The 15432-nt window shown below is 43.8% G+C and overlaps 2 protein-coding genes across 2 annotated transcripts; one reads left to right on the top strand and one right to left on the bottom strand.

Moving 5' to 3' along the window:
* Nucleotides 1–592: 592 nt before the first annotated feature.
* LOC4332127 (uncharacterized) lies at nucleotides 593–2626 on the top strand. The gene is made up of 2 exons (NM_001417424.1): nucleotides 593–1240; nucleotides 2228–2626. Exons 1-2 carry the CDS (start codon nucleotides 646–648, stop codon nucleotides 2419–2421), a joined length of 789 nt encoding a protein of 262 aa, NP_001404353.1. The 5' UTR covers nucleotides 593–645; the 3' UTR covers nucleotides 2422–2626.
* An 837-nt stretch (nucleotides 2627–3463) lies between these two features.
* LOC4332126 (uncharacterized) lies at nucleotides 3464–10211 on the bottom strand. Its single transcript, XM_015775765.3, has 8 exons — nucleotides 9884–10211; nucleotides 8289–8621; nucleotides 7799–8058; nucleotides 7297–7438; nucleotides 6828–7199; nucleotides 6579–6710; nucleotides 5731–5859; nucleotides 3464–5641 (listed from the first exon to the last, which is right to left on the bottom strand). The coding sequence occupies exons 1-8, from the start codon at nucleotides 9980–9982 to the stop codon at nucleotides 3578–3580; spliced, it is 3531 nt and encodes a 1176-aa protein (XP_015631251.1). The 5' UTR covers nucleotides 9983–10211; the 3' UTR covers nucleotides 3464–3577.
* Between the last annotated feature and the right edge of the window lie 5221 nt (nucleotides 10212–15432).

The following is a 15432-nucleotide window of genomic DNA, read 5'->3' as shown; positions in this document are numbered from 1 at the left end:
GGGCTTTGAGATTCGTGTAGACCCATTGTCTGGCAGCGGCGATCGTCCGATCGGCTGGTCGTGTGGGTCCGCCAGGAGCAGGGTGATCACCTCGTTTTCTGGTCACAGTTTCCTTTTGTGTGAAAAACTGAAAATTTCCGAAACTTTCTGGTTACCGTTTGAATTCCATCGTACTCGTACGATTCCCTTGGCATACGTTTTGTATGGGAAAAAAAGGAAGCATTTTCATGCATATCTCTATGCTCAATCTGTGATTGATTATACTTACTGTTTGAATTTTGAATCACCGTGCAGAAAAAAAATTTTGCTCGGCATGAACTATTCATCTTCGCCATGGATGGTGATTGGTCATGGACTCGCGGTTCGGGGGCTCGCGGCAAGAGTACCAAACATAGTTACCGCTATTTCAGAAGCCCGTAACTATTTCAGAAGCCCGTAACAAACAGGCCGTGAGATACAGTACACTATTTCAGAAGCCCGTAACTCTCTAACCAGCAACTAGCTAATTGGGCCGAATTATTAATGGCTATGGTTTCCTGGCCCGGCCCATAGTTACCGCTACTACTCACTCTGCCGAGACTGCATTGTCTACCTTTCCACCTTCCCATCCTCCTCCCGTTCCGGCCAACACCACCCTCTCCTCCCATGGCCTCCGCCTCCGCCTCCCTCTCGCTGGCGTTCTCCCCTCTCCTCCTCCCTACCCCGCGACCCCGACCCTACTCGCGACCCATCAACCCGGGGTTTCCTACCCCCCTACGGCTCAGCCTTGCGTGCTCGCCGCCCTCCCGTCGCGCCGGCCCGGTTGCCGCGGTCCCGGACGGCGTCGCCGTCGCGGACGTAGTGGAGAAGGACTGGTCCTTCCTCGATGCTGCGGCGGCGGCGGCGGCCGCGGGCGGCAGCCTCCCCCGCGCGCTCGCGGCGGGGGCCCTCTCCCCCGCGTCGCGGGTGCTGGCCGTGACCCCCGCGCCGTCCTTCGTGGACGCCCTCCTCTCGGGGCACCCCTGCGAGCTCCTGGTGGCCGCGCACGAGTCCCTGTACGTGCTGGCGGGGATCAAGGAGGGGCACGACGAGGTGAGGTGCTTCCACTTGGAGGGAGGCGGAGGCGGCAGGGGAGGCGGAGTGGTGGAGGGCGTGCCGGAGAGGTTCGACGCGTTCGACGCCGTGTTCGTCTGCTACTTCCCCGGGATGGGTGTCTCGGCCGCCGCGCTGCTCAAGTCGCTGGCCAAGAGATGCTCCAAAGGTGAGAAGCTATCTTATCTCTGTTTTGCTCTGTTAGCTTCGCAATCATTTGAGGGTTAAAACTCTGCATTCCTCGCTTAATTGGAGGGCCTAGTTGTGGGTTTGTACATAATCAGCGGAATTGCTGTGTTCACTGCTCTTGAGGTGGTTTGTGATGGTTAAGAAACTAGGAGTACATTTTGTTGTGACAAAATTTGGTTTGTATGACTAACAGTGACTTGAGATATCAATGTTAGTACTAGGTAACCTGTTGCCTTGCCATATTCATGAAATAAATTGGATACATTAGTTTACAATTACATGTGGTTTTGATACAGTGTCCTACATGGTTTGAATCGTTAATCCTTGTGTGTGCTGATTTAGTTTGCTTGAAACAATTTTGATGCGATTTATGGAACAGACAAACAGCCGTAGGCATGCATATACTTGTTTTGTTCTGATTATTTTCAGTTCCTGTGGTTAGGCTAGTTTTAAATCCTAATTCTACATTGTAGATGGTGTTTGTTTCATGGAGTGCATTAGCTCAATTCAGGCACTACTTGTATAGTTGTATGTGCCTAACCTTGCCCTCTAAAGTTTTAATGGGGTGATTTGCGGCCTTGTTGCTTTATATATGCTTTATAGTTCATCTTTTGCATCTGAGAATTGAATCAAGCTATCAAAATGTCCTTGTTCTTAGTTCAATAGTATTCAGCTGTCCTTTTCTCTTATATACATTTGCTCCACTCCTCAGCTCCGACAACCCAGCTTCTCACAAAGCTCTTAGATTAGCTATCTTAACCCGTTGCTTCTTATTATTAACAAGACATCATCAAGGATCAGTCATCAACCTTTGCTACATCCCCTAGTTTAGCCAAATTTCATGAACATCGACTTGTCAGGGTGCTTCATGTGTTGAGGTCATTCTGATATGTTGTGATTATACCACCTGGATATTTCTTGTATGCATTTTGTCTTGAATTGAAACGCTGTATGCCGTTTGCCATAGGTGGAAGAGTTGTCATCTTTTTGGATCAAGGACGGCAAAGTTTGGAGCAACATCGCAGGGAACATCCTGAAGTTGTAACTGCCGATTTGCCTACCAGGCCTTCTCTAGAGAAGGCTACTGCCGGTAGCAAGTTTGAAATATTAGAGTTTGTTGACGAGCCTACTTTGTATCTTGCTGTTTTGCAGTTTCAATGATGAACTTGTTGAAAACAACAAATTATATAGACAGCTTGCCATCCATGCCGGCGAGAATCAACTCGGCTTTGTAGTTTGTAGATATGCAAGAAATTATTGCAAAGTTAATGATCCTTATGGCAGCCAAGTTACTTTGTAGTATCCCTGTTGACATATGGGAATTACCAGAAGCACTGGCAGTTAAGGGCATTTACGATTAGATGAAGCCCTGCGCTTTACTGTGGGATATATGGATGAATTTATGTTAAATGTCGTAGGACTAATCGATAGATTTGACCGGTTTGGGTTAAATATTGTGAAAATAATGTGAGATGATAATTTAGTATGCTTCTATATTGAGGTTTAGAATATAATGAATTGTAGAAGTAATTGCTATGCATGCATGGTGAGTTTTAGGTGTTTAGTGAGTTGATGTGGCATGTTTGCATGTTATTCTTTTGAATATACTAACAACTACTACTATGCTTACATATGTTGAGTTTTAGATGTTTAGTGGGTTGTAACTTTATAAAAGATATAGGCCTTGTTTAGTTGGGGAAAATTTTTGGGTTCGGTTGTCACATCGGATATATGGACACATATTTGAAATATTAAACGTGGTCTAATAACAAAACAAAATACAAATTCCGTCAGGAAACCGCGAGACGAATTTATTAAGCCTAATTAATCTGTCATTAGCAAATGTTTACTGGAGCACCACATTATCAAATCATGGCGTAATTAGACTTAAAATTCGTCTCGCAATTTAATATTTCATGCATGTATTCAAACATTCAATGTGATGGATGAAAAGTTTTTGTTTTGGTAACTAAACAAGGCCATAGATACTGTGACGTAGGGACTAGCGAGTGGCCTCTCCTTCACGTTGGAACCGGAACCAGGGCTAGGTGACCGTTCTATTTCCAGTGCCCTGCAAGGCAGTTCGCACTTCACATGAACTAGAACTTTACCGCATTTCTGAAATCTATGCCTTTACTAAGTTTTCATACACACGAGGAACGTACAAGGAGGAGGCTAAAATAAAGAAGACAGAGGCAGCCAATACAAGGAAAAAACTCAAGCATCTTTTATTTCGTTCGGACAATACAAATCACTCACCAAGTATAGTGCCAACCACAACAGCAACAACAGTACAGATCTCCCGCGTGTGTTGCTTTTATCTCGATATAAATGAAAACATGCTGCCATTTTTCGAGCAAAACAGATTGTATTCTTTGACATCAGTCTGCTCCCTCGAGCAAGGCTGAACTTGAACCTGAGCCAACGGCGTTCTTGTAGCTGACTCTCCACTCGTGTCATCTTTGGATGATGGTGGGGCAGGGGGAGCTATTGGCAGGTTGAATTGGAACAACGAGAAGGATGCATTCCCCTCAGGCGAGCTTTTGTTCTCTCCTGGAGCATCCTTCAGGTCCAACGGCTTAGGCTGAGAAGGATGCCTTTCTAGAGTCGGGTCTCCATGAGGATGGCCAACAGTTTGACTCTGATGCAATCCATTTCGGTAAGGCGGCGATGTATGCATGACTCTGAAGCTTGGCGTGGTCTTCCGAATCGGCTCCGGAGGAGCATAACTAAAAGCAGGAGCTGGGAAGTGATGAACATTGCTGTACTGCACTGGAAAATCAGGAGACTGCTTTCCAGGTACTCCAAATCCAAGTGGATTGGAATAGAAGTGGCTAGGCTGGGCATACTGCATGTATCCACTTGCTGGAGCAGCCCAGGGATGGTTGTGGAGCCCCATTGTGGCTGAAGAATGTGTAGGTACATGCATGCTTTGGTGATGCAACAGCTGATCTTGGAAAGGGGGTATGTTGAATCCCAATCTGTCGTTGTGAGGCCGGTGCATGGCTTTTGGTTGGTATTCTCTGAAACCTTTTCCTGCACAAGCCTCAAGTAAGGACCGTGAAACGGTCTTTGTTGATGGAGCTTCCTCGATGCTGTTGACTCTCTCTGGAGATTCCTCAGAGTCAGATGATGATGATTCTTGATGTTGAGCGCTCAAAGAAGTCACACTGCTTGTGCTGCTTTCTCTATCTGCTTCACTCGTACATGAAGACAAGCCATCAGAACTGGTAGAGTTCATCATCAGCTCTTCATCATGCCCAGAACCTTCATCTTTTGTTGAGTAGCAGTCTTGTTTATCCACCATAATAGTACCACCGCAAGAAGTAGCTTGATTTTTCTCATTGTTTTCACATGGTTGATCTGTTTCTGATTTACAGATATCCCTGGATCTTTCAGAAGATTGACTTAGTGGCTCATGCCCTGCGTCAAAATTTGGGCATTCACTGCTATCTTGTTCCACTAATTTGGTTGGATCAACATTACAAACTGCTCCCGACCCATTGTTTTTGTTGTCTAACAAATTCTTCTTTTGAGAATCCATTGGCTCCCATACTTGCTTTGGAGCACCATTTTTCTGCTGAGTATTACCAGTACGGCTTTCTTTTGACACAATAAAGTTGTCCAAAGGATAGCACCTGCGGTACTGCACCCTAGGTCTCTCAACTCCTGTTTTTCTTGCCATCTTTGTCTCCCTACCTGATCCAGTTGATGATGAAGAACAGCTGTCATTTATTACATAGTCATCACGAGGGTCACAGCTGAAGGAAATGTAGTTGTGTCTATCCCTTGTTCTGTTATTTGTAGTAAACACTGAGTTACAACTTCGGGCACTATGTCTTGTCCTTTCCTTTGATTGCCACTGAAAATCACCAATGCTTCCATTTTCATCTCCGCACTCATCATAGCAACAAGAGGACTGATCTTGAGGGAAATCTTTTCTCAGCCTCAGATTCCATCTTGATGATTTTGATTGTCCAGATGTGAAAAGGTCACTGCTATTTGTTCGAGCAAATTCTGTCAATGTATTGCAGTAGTCCATATTGTTTTGCACACTAATCTCCCTGCAAGCTGTTTGATCAACAAAGGTGTCAGGGGAGCAAAGATCCACCACTGTGGAATTATCTTCTTCTTCACTAGCTGAATCTCTAGAGTCAGGAGTATTTGTTGATTCATCATTAGTAGATGTTGAGTTTCTGAGAGTTGAACATGAATTATCATCTGATGATTTCAACCCAAGGATTTCTTTCCCTTTATCCCTCTCTTTTTCTTTCAGCCTCTCTTTTCTCCTGTGTTTCTTCTCTCTCTCTTTTGTTCTCCTCCTCATCCTGCGCTCTTGTTCATCTTGCTTTTCTTTCTCTTCTTCTTCAAGAAGCTTGTTCTGCAAGAAGTGTGTCAACGAAGTTGATGTGCACAAAATCATGGATGATATGAAATATTTTATGACTTCTATGCAATCACCACAAGTACCTGCTTTTCCAACGTAATAATTTCTTTGCATGCTACATGGACTCGCTCTTCCAAAAGTTCTAATGCAAGAGACACAAAAATACTGTGTGCATTTTGCCGAGCTGTACCTTCTCTGAATGCCTTCTCGACCTGCAATTAACCCATATTTAGCATATGCTTAAGCTTGTAACATAAGCATCTGAAATTTTAGCAAAACCCTCAATAAATAAATCTTGATTTGATCTTAGTAACTACAGTAACCACTACTAGTAATATTACAGGATAAAAGAATATGGATCCCCTTATGTACATATCTCTGTGGAGAATCGTTCTTTAATTTTTTTATTGCATTAAATATCTTGAATAATAAAAAAAGAAAATTGACTTTGATATGTGGAGGTCCAGAACTAGATTGGCATGTACTTAATGGCTACAACAGTGGCTAGAAAACACAACCTCAGAAGTGACTAAAGTGACTGACAATGCTATGATGGGGGCAAGACGGGTAGAAACAAGAACAACAAAAAACAACTTTTATTCATGAACCTTAGGTAAAGGAGTAGTGCTGCTGGAAATAACATACCACTCAGTTGCCATTTGATAAGATAGACAAATCACACGGTGTATGTGGGTGGAGGACTTCATATAGCAATCACAAACACTGGTAAGTTACTGTTCCTTCATTATGAAGTAGCAATTGAAGGAAAATATATCTTATTGAAATGGAATGTATGATATGCAGGTTGTGCACCCAAATTTGGGAGCTGTGGTTTAGAAAATCAAGTTTTTTTTCTTTCTTTGTACAGCCACAATCATTACAACAAGTATTGCTTCCAACATTTCTTTTCTATACTTTGATTACAAATTACCTGTTCTTTAAATATAACTGCCGCGGCATCTAAAAGAAATTCTCTTGCCAGTTCAGGACTTTTGGCATGCTTCTGTGGATGTAAGCCATCACCATCAAGATCATTTCCATCCCTGTCCATGGCATCTTCTTCCTGCAAATATTTTTATGGGTCAGAAACTCAGAATGGCAACTTTTAGCACCAATAATAAATGTCCTAATTAAGTCTAGCCTAGTTAGATATAGTCCACCATTAGTGGTAATCACGTACATCCTCTTCCTCAGCCTCTTCAGCATGCTCAAAGAAACTTCTGATACTTTCACCCTTTGTAATTGTCACAAAACCATTCCCTACCACCAGTCTGTGGTGTACGCACGATTGGCCCTTTAAGGCATGTGCTTTAACGCACAGCTCTGTGTAGGTCCCATCAAGCTTCCAAGCTCTCAAAGTTATGAAATAGTCTTCAAACTGATCAAGATTAATACCATCTCTGTGGACTTGTACATTCATCCCAACATCTTCAAAGCCGAAAACATCAGATTGCCCTTCATCTGTCCCAATGGCCCATTCAAAATGATGATAAGATCCATCTGCCTCTGATAAAGTTTGGCGCCAATCAATTATGACAGCATCCTCAAACACCTAGAAAATAGAGAAGCCACATGTAACTTGAATATAACTCAGAAGCTATTGAATTGAAGTTAGAATAGTGAAGTGGGCATCGAGGAGGCACCCTGACCTCACACTGGAAATCAGTGTCTGCAACACAGAACCAACTGGTGCAGCGAGGTTCCCTTCGCATGCGTTTCAGTTCCTTCAGTTCCTTGAATTCACGGATAACATTCCTTCGGCAATCTCGACAGAATCTCTTGCTCTCAAACCTATTGACATTTGTATTAAGAAAAAATAAAATCAATCCTACACTGATCAATTGTCAGTTGCTGGATAAATACAAACAAATAGATGCATTATTGGCAAAAAAAAAAATCCCTACATATCTAGGTAGATCATAGATAGCTATCAGTATATGAAAAAGAAAATAGCAGGCCCTTATTGTATTTGCATCAGATAGCTATGATCGTTAATTAGAATTCACTGAATATCTGCAAGTCAGTTATGAACTCACTAGTTCAACTATGTTACTAATAATGTCCATGAGCTGAATGCCTATTCAGGTCAAAACAACTTGTTATCACTAATTTAAATTTGCATGATATGGAGGTCAACTTCATTATGCTCACCTACGCATAAGTCTTTCCATGAAATCCTCCTCCTTCATCCGCAGAAGAGATAATCTAGTTTCTTCACTCAATGCTGACCAGAAATCCACCAGTGTATCACATGAAAGGCGAGCAGTATGCAGAGCACATGTTTCTCTTGTTCCATACCCCCTGCTATAACTAGCTAGGCGTTGGCTAATCCATCCTCTGCCACTGCCACCACATGCATCAGGATAAAGCATCTCTCTTTCCCTTTCTCTTGCCCGTGCATTATCAAATACCTGATTAAACCAATGTTGAATGCATTAAGGTATAAGCTAATCAAGTAAACCTATCCTGTACTAGCATTGAAACTTCTAGGTTAACTTAACTCCACAAACATGACTTGGAGGTTGCTTAAGAAAAAGTAACAGAAGGGATCAATATAAAAATCAGAGCAAATTAGTTATTAATTGTACAATCGCCAATGAACTACACAAAAAGAGACATGAATCCCAAGTTGAAAACTTACATTCTGAAGCACCCGCAATGATTTTGCATTTACAAAGCAGTCAAGAAGCGTAAGGATGCCATCTTTTGTTGCTACAAGGCCTCCCCAAGGATGAACTGATGGGTCTTCTTGTTCCCCTTGCCTAATCCTTGTTTCTCCAGTTGTGTTCAGACGATTAATATCCGAGGCATCACGCTGCAGTGTCTTCCCATACATGACTATTTGCATGAAACTTTCCAGAAGCAATCCATTGCACCTTGAACAATACAAATTCTTGCGTGCTTGCTCAATGAGGGTTTGCTTATCCAATTTGAGAAGCTCCTGTCGCGCTTGAGGAGGCAAGCCATTCCAGAACTGAAACAAGTTTAATCCACAACCATGACATGCTCAGTTCCCTTTGCAACATGGCTATCACAAAAACCTCCATAACACTAAGACACACTTAAATAAGCTATTTGGTTTGCTTTCCAGCACAAAGGGAAGTGCTACTTTAAAGTCATAAAAACAATAAAATCCAGTATAATCTACTGTTCAACGATAAAATGAGATAGCTCTGCAGTAGTTTAATGACAGTATCAATCAACCACAACTCTAATCAAGACTATTGGAGCATCACATTTTAAGCATCAGAGGTGGTGCATCATTGGAGATGCTTCAACAGAGCTGCAAACAAAATATCTGTGTGCCAAAATGGGGAAAGAAGTTCAAATATCGTTATGTCTTATTTAGCAGTTACTCTTCAATCAAATTATATTTACAACTATACTAGTTTATCAGCTTGCTCCAATGGAAGAAAATAAATAACAGGATGAGCAATTGAACAAATATGCAAGGCATGAAATTTATGATTGAAGAGTGTGTACAATATGCATAGTTTGTTGATAAGGTCAGAAACTCGTAAAAACTTAATAGAGTTAGAAAGAAAAAAAACATTCTACACGAGCCAATGGCTTGCTTTCCTAAAATTATTCTGACAGAATTTTATTTTCCTAACAAGAACATTTTCATACATCAGATTTCATCAGCATAACAGCACTTACAGGCTACTCAAATAATCATGAACGACCTAAAACCAGTCCCCAACTTTTTTACTTCATTTCAAATCAAGTGCCCCATGCTCTTGCAAAACGAGGAATGACTGATTCAATTCCAAAATTCATACAGGAAGTAATCGGTAACACTATTTTGCCCCCCACGTTTATATACCAAACCAGGCGTACAAATCTACCTGCCACCATAGCTTAGAGCAATGTACCGCCAGAATCAGCTCAAAGCCAGTACAATCGAGCCTATCAGAAGTCAAAATTAGGATATATGCCCATGACCAAGTGCAACCCGATTGAATCTAAGCATGAAAATTCACCACTCAAATGGACTCACAAGCTTAGATAAAACAAAAACAGATCAACCAAACAACCTAGCTTTCCCCGACGCCATTTGCAGACAACTCTTCTGCGAATTACGCACAAACAAAAAACGCTAATCCAACCCACACGCAAGCAACTGTCTCAGTCCGATCCTCGGATAACACCACCATCGATTCACCCCGAATTCCCACCGCTCACATCAAACCCAGCCCCCCGACCAGACCAAAGTCGTTGCCCACGCGAGCCTACCTTCTGGAGGCGATCCAACGTGATCTCGTCCCGCCGCCGCGACCAGATCCCCGATCCCGACGCCGACGCCACCGCCGTCTCCGCCGCCACACCCGGCATCACGCCCCTCAAGCCTCCCGCAGACGCCCTCAACACAACGACGAGCTCGCCCCCGATCCACCGCCCATCCAAGTGGCCGCCGCCAGCGACGACGCAGCCGGAGGTGACCCGCCGCTTCGCCGCAGCTTGGCCCCGGGTCCGATCGGCCGCCGCCGGTGGCTAGCCGAGTGGGTTTTGGCTCAGACGGCGAGCGAGATGGGAGGAGGGGAGCGGAGCGCCGAGGCGAGACGAGGCGAGGCGAGGCGAGGTGTGGGGGTAAAAGGCGAGGAGAAGGGGAGGAGAAGGGGAGGGATGAAATGGGGGAGGGAACGCGACGACGCCGTACGCTTTTTAACCGCCACGGTTAGGCCCCGCGGTGCGAGCTGCGATGTCTGGAACATGGGTTTCTAGCTGTTTCGGGATTTTTAGCGGGATTTTCCGCTGTAAAAATCAGTTTAACCGAGGCGGCGGTTCGCTAATTTGGTGTCAAATGCTGTCGCGTGACGTTTTCCTCGGGTGGCTGTCTTTGTTTTCTTCTTTTTTTTTATTTTAGTTTTATTTATTTCCTTTTGTGGGATGATTTCTTTTTGGTATTTGGTATGGTGTGTGCGAGTAGCTAGTACTATCTTGACTATATATCGGAGCTATTTTTCTTGTATGTTTTTAATTAAACCGTATGGTTGGTATGTCTAGTTGGTCTAATATATAAATGAGATGAGTTACTATATTGTTTTCATTTCTATTTTAAGCATGTCGCTTTGAGGATGAGATGGTGATGATGAAACAACACTCTATTCAAATTCGGTCATTCAGAGTTGAATTTAAGATTAAATCACCCTTTAGTTGCCTTCTGCAAAATAAACAATTCACTCCCAAAATCCTAAAACTCATTAAAAACTAAACAACGGTTTTTCGTCTATTCATGGGGAAGACACCAACTGAAAATAACCAGATTTACTGAAAAGACACCAACCAAAATAGCCAAGCAGAGCCCAAAAACTTTCTGCTCTGGACTTTTTCAGGCAATTACATAAAAAAGCAGAAGGATGGAAAGGACTGAGAAAAGATCCACGAAAAACTCAAAAGGGAAAGCTAAGGACAGCAGATCGATGCCAGAGGGCAAGCAAAAGGCGAAGCTTTCTGGATCGCGTGCTGCCGATGGGGTGCGCAAAGCCCCGGCGCTCACTGCCCTCGGGCCCCACCTGGCAGTTTTCTACTACTCGCGTTGGACGGCGAAAATGAAAAATTCCAATCGGGCACACAGAACTACAGCAAAAACGTATGGTTGCTAAAAATGCGATGAACTTGCGAGCTGTACACACAAACGATCATCGATTTGTCCCTTCCTCGGCATGTACGTACAAGCTAAGCAATTAAAGTATACTTTTCCACGATTCGACACTAACTCACGACCACATCCACATGCCAGATACATTGGGTCCGGAAAACAGCAGCCCTGAGCACCGAAAACAAAAGCAGATAAGAAGAGAGAAAAAAAAAAAGAAGAACTGTTCCAAGAGACGCAAGAAAATCGTTGAGCCATCACCCATCATGCCACGGGAGCGGTCGCCGCTCGGTGCGCGCGATGCATCGCACCTGGCGGACCAGCGATGGGCCGGTGGATGCACCGTGGGCGCATGCCACCAGCGCACCGTGCGCGTGCGCGGAAGCTGTGCACGACGGAGAGGGGGGCAGTGGATGGGGTGGGGTGGGGAATGCCATCGTGTCGTCATCGCCTCGCCGTGGGAGGGCGACGTTATGTCCCCATGTGCGAGATCCGGGGACCGGGGGGGACATATGGAGACGACGATGATGACACCGTTTCATAAGCAGCGCGACACGATGTGTGTGCAGCGCAGCCGGTGATGGATGGATTGATGGCCTGATGCTATACTGTACGCCTGTCCGGTCGTGCAAGTGCTGCTTAATCGGAGAACAGGAAACCAGTGACGTACGTGGGTACCGTATCCACTGTTGCTGCAAACCCAAAGAGGATATAATTTTGTCACGTGTTGATCTGACCTTGTGAAGATGATAAATAGGGACTACTAAGCTGTGTTTAGTTTCAAAATATTTATTCAAACTTCTATTTTTTTCATCATATCAAAACTTTCCTACGCACATAAACTTACAACTTTTCCGTCACATTGTCCCAATTTCAATCAATCTTCCAACTTTAGCGTGATCTAAACACAGTCTACTCCCTCCGTCGTGTCCAACTTTGACTGTCCGTCTTATATGAAATTTTTTTATAATTTGTATTTTCATTATTGTTAGATGATAAAGCATGATTAATATTTTATGCTTGACTTATCTTTTTAATTTTTTTTCATAATTTTTTTAAACAAGACGGACGGTCAAATATTGAAGACGGAAACTAGGGTTTGTCCTTTTTTTTACGGTGTGAGTAGTCGTTAATCTTAGAACTTCCTTTGAAATTATTGGCCGTTGATGTAAATCCTTAAAGTTACACCATGCAGTTTACTGGAAAACTCTAGATTTCATTATTCCTACTATAAAACTGTGAATTGTGACTCACTGTGTTTCTATATAACTGTGAATTTGTGACTCGCTAATGATGTAAAGGAGCTTTCATGTAAAGCCACAACAGTACGAACATGTGGCGGTTAGTTTTGCGTCTACGAAAGTCACCACATATACTTTCGAAGATTGAACCAATATATCTTAGTTTTGATAAAATTGTCTTGAAGACTGGATTAGTATATCTTAAGAGAGATTGACGATATCATCACAAGTGCATTCGAAGACTGTTCCGATATATCTTGAGATTAACATAGTAACCATAAACATCCCGCTGTCTATGCCACCTATAAATAAAAATATAATTAGCATTAACTCTGAGCACTTATGTTAAGTTAAGAACTTTCAAAATGACAGGTTACATCATAAAAAATCTAACTGACTAAGCTACGATGAGTTTGTACATGGGTGTCAGATTTTTCCCAAACTAGCTAAATACCTGTGCTTGGCTACAAATAAAAATGAATTATACATGTGCTATTGTTTGGAACAAGTTAATTGTAAAGTTTATGGAACAATTTCGTCCCTGATTCATGTAGATGTCTTTCCATGATGATAATTGATAAACTGAAATTGTAGAGATGAAATAAAATATTAACAATATGTAGAAGGACCGTTTTGTAAAATTAAAATACTGGAAGATGTTGTTTGTTATATTGAGTTGGGAACTCACTTCCTCCATACGGAAAACGGAGCAACGCATTTTCTTATGATTAATTAAGTATTTACTTTTTTTTGGGGAAAAATTGATTAATATGAATTTTTAAAGCAACTTTCATATATAAACCTTTTTGCAAAAAAAACGTACCGTTTAGTAGTTCGAAAAATGTGCGCGCGAGACAGAGGGAAGAGAAGTTGGGAATTCAGAGCAAAGAACACAGCCGTAGTATACAACAGAGTTAGTGGGTGATAGATTCACTGTCACCACTATTACCTTTTTTAAAGGAGTAAAGATGTTCTTAGATAGTACTAGTAGGAGTGTAGCCCCGTGCTGCTAGGTGCTAAACCTATTAAACCAGGCCCGGTCCTGTCAATTTAATGGCTTGGAGCGGTGCTAAAAAGATAGGCCTTTAATACAACTCTGATAATATAATGATGTTTCTAACAAATGTAATGTATAAAAAAAAATTCTTATCAAACAAGCTATATATCTTTCCTCTCGTGGGCTTCCTAGATCTTAAGTTCCTATGGCCTATAGGCTCCTATTTCCATAGCATATATATATATATATGGGGTTGGGTCCTTTGACTTCGAGGGCTCATTACGATGGCACAGCTCGACCCCCCTAGGCCAGGCCTGATTAAGACCGTCCCATGCTTAACTATTTTTTTCTACATTAGAGTCAGAACTAACTAATGTGATTCTTCGGTATTATTGATTTCTACTCCTCCGCCAAAAAAATGAATTTAGGATTGGATATGACATATTCTAGTACAACGAATCTGGATAGAGGTATGTCCAGATTCATAGTACTAGGATGTGTCACATCCAGTACTAGATTGGTTTTTTATAAACGAATGAATTTCTAAAACATTTATCAATAAAAAAATGTCTAAGAAATCAAATGTATCTTGCTACTTTTTTTTTCAAGTACATACTTCCTCCGTTTCATAATGTAAGTTATTCTATCATTGTCCACATTCATATAGATGTTAATGAATTTAGACACACATATATGTTTAGATTCATCAATATCTATATGAATATGGACAATGCTAGAAAGTCTTACATTATAAAACGGAGGGAGTATTTATTTTTTTATGAATAAGCTAGTAAAAGGTAAATATGTATAAAAATGTGTTTAATGAGAATTTCATACGTTTGTTTTTTCTTGCGAAACAATGTTGATTATATTATATATATAAGAGACGATTGTTACATAAACAAAGACATTAAACCAAACCAAACTTCTCCACATCTTAAAACGTCGCAACTGATACGAGCATACGATGTAGAACATCCATCGCGCCAAGCCAGCCTCCCGCCGCTGGTCGTGCCTCCTCGCACCAAGCCGGCCTCCACCGCCACCCGGTCGCACCTCCTCGTGTCGTGCCGGCCTCCACTGCCACTAGACGTGCCTCTACGCGCCGAACCTCGACGCTGCACAAAAGCAGCAGAACACTTTTTAGCTCACGTCGCCCTCCCCATGGGCGACACGAGAGGTGATGCCACCACTGACTTCCTCCTTCCCTCCTCCTTCTCTGCCTCGCCACTGCCTGAGCGGGTGCCGGCAAAGCCACGCGGCCGCAAGGACGACGACGGCAGGGCTTTGCCCAGCGTACGCTCGGACAACCCGGGGAGCTGGCCGGGCTGCGGCGTTGGCAATCTGCGCCGTTCCGGCTAGATCCGGCGGGACGACGGTTGGCGGCAGGGCAGAGTGGTGGCGGCGCCGTCTAGCGATGGGTGGTGAAGGCGTTCGTTGTTGACGGCGGAAACCCCTGCCCAGATCCACGGGTTGAGTGATCGTGATGGCGGCGGCGGGGACTGCTGGCGCGTGCGGCCGGGAGCGGGTACGGAGGCCGAGCGGCGCGGAGGACGACGACGACGTCAGCTGCACGACGCGGGCCGCCCCCCGCAGCGAGGCCGGCGCGTTGGCAGGCGGTGGTGGGTGTGGGCGACGGCAGGGAGGCCCTCGCCCGGAAGCCGGCGCAGACGATGGCTGAAGGCCGTCGTGGTGAGCCCAACAACGGCAGTGGTCCGCCGGTGAGTTGCACGACGCGGTGGTTTGTTGGACGGCCACGGGCGGCTAGTCGGGGGGGGGGGGGCATGGCAGACGGCCACATTTGGCTGGTGCGGCAGCGGGGGGAGGAGTGCTCGGAGGCCAGCACGTCATTTGTCATCGTCCAGATATCAAGTGGTACCAACTTTACGACGTAGGTGAGGCATGAAGTGGTACTTTCCCTTTTACTCACATGTATCATCAGATACCT

Source organism: Oryza sativa, chromosome 3, assembly GCF_034140825.1.
Source record: "Oryza sativa Japonica Group chromosome 3, ASM3414082v1".
Taxonomy (NCBI): domain Eukaryota; kingdom Viridiplantae; phylum Streptophyta; class Magnoliopsida; order Poales; family Poaceae; genus Oryza; species Oryza sativa.
This window is presented reverse-complemented; position numbering and strand designations above follow the sequence as displayed.

What these genes read in the sequence shown, in the direction of transcription:
- LOC4332126 (XM_015775765.3), bottom strand. Translation starts at nt 9,982, where the DNA reads ATGCCGGGTGTGGCGGCGGAGACGGCGGTGGCGTCGGCGTCGGGATCG. An exon ending in CGTTGGATCGCCTCCAGAAG is followed by an intron (nt 8,622 to 9,883) that starts GTAGGCTCGCGT and finishes AACTTGTTTCAG; the next exon opens with TTCTGGAATGGCTTGCCTCC. An exon ending in CAGTTATATTTAAAGAACAG is followed by an intron (nt 5,860 to 6,578) that starts GTAATTTGTAAT and finishes GGTTAATTGCAG; the next exon opens with GTCGAGAAGGCATTCAGAGA.
- LOC4332127 (NM_001417424.1), top strand. Translation starts at nt 646, where the DNA reads ATGGCCTCCGCCTCCGCCTCCCTCTCGCTGGCGTTCTCCCCTCTCCTC. An exon ending in GGCCAAGAGATGCTCCAAAG is followed by an intron (nt 1,241 to 2,227) that starts GTGAGAAGCTAT and finishes CGTTTGCCATAG; the next exon opens with GTGGAAGAGTTGTCATCTTT.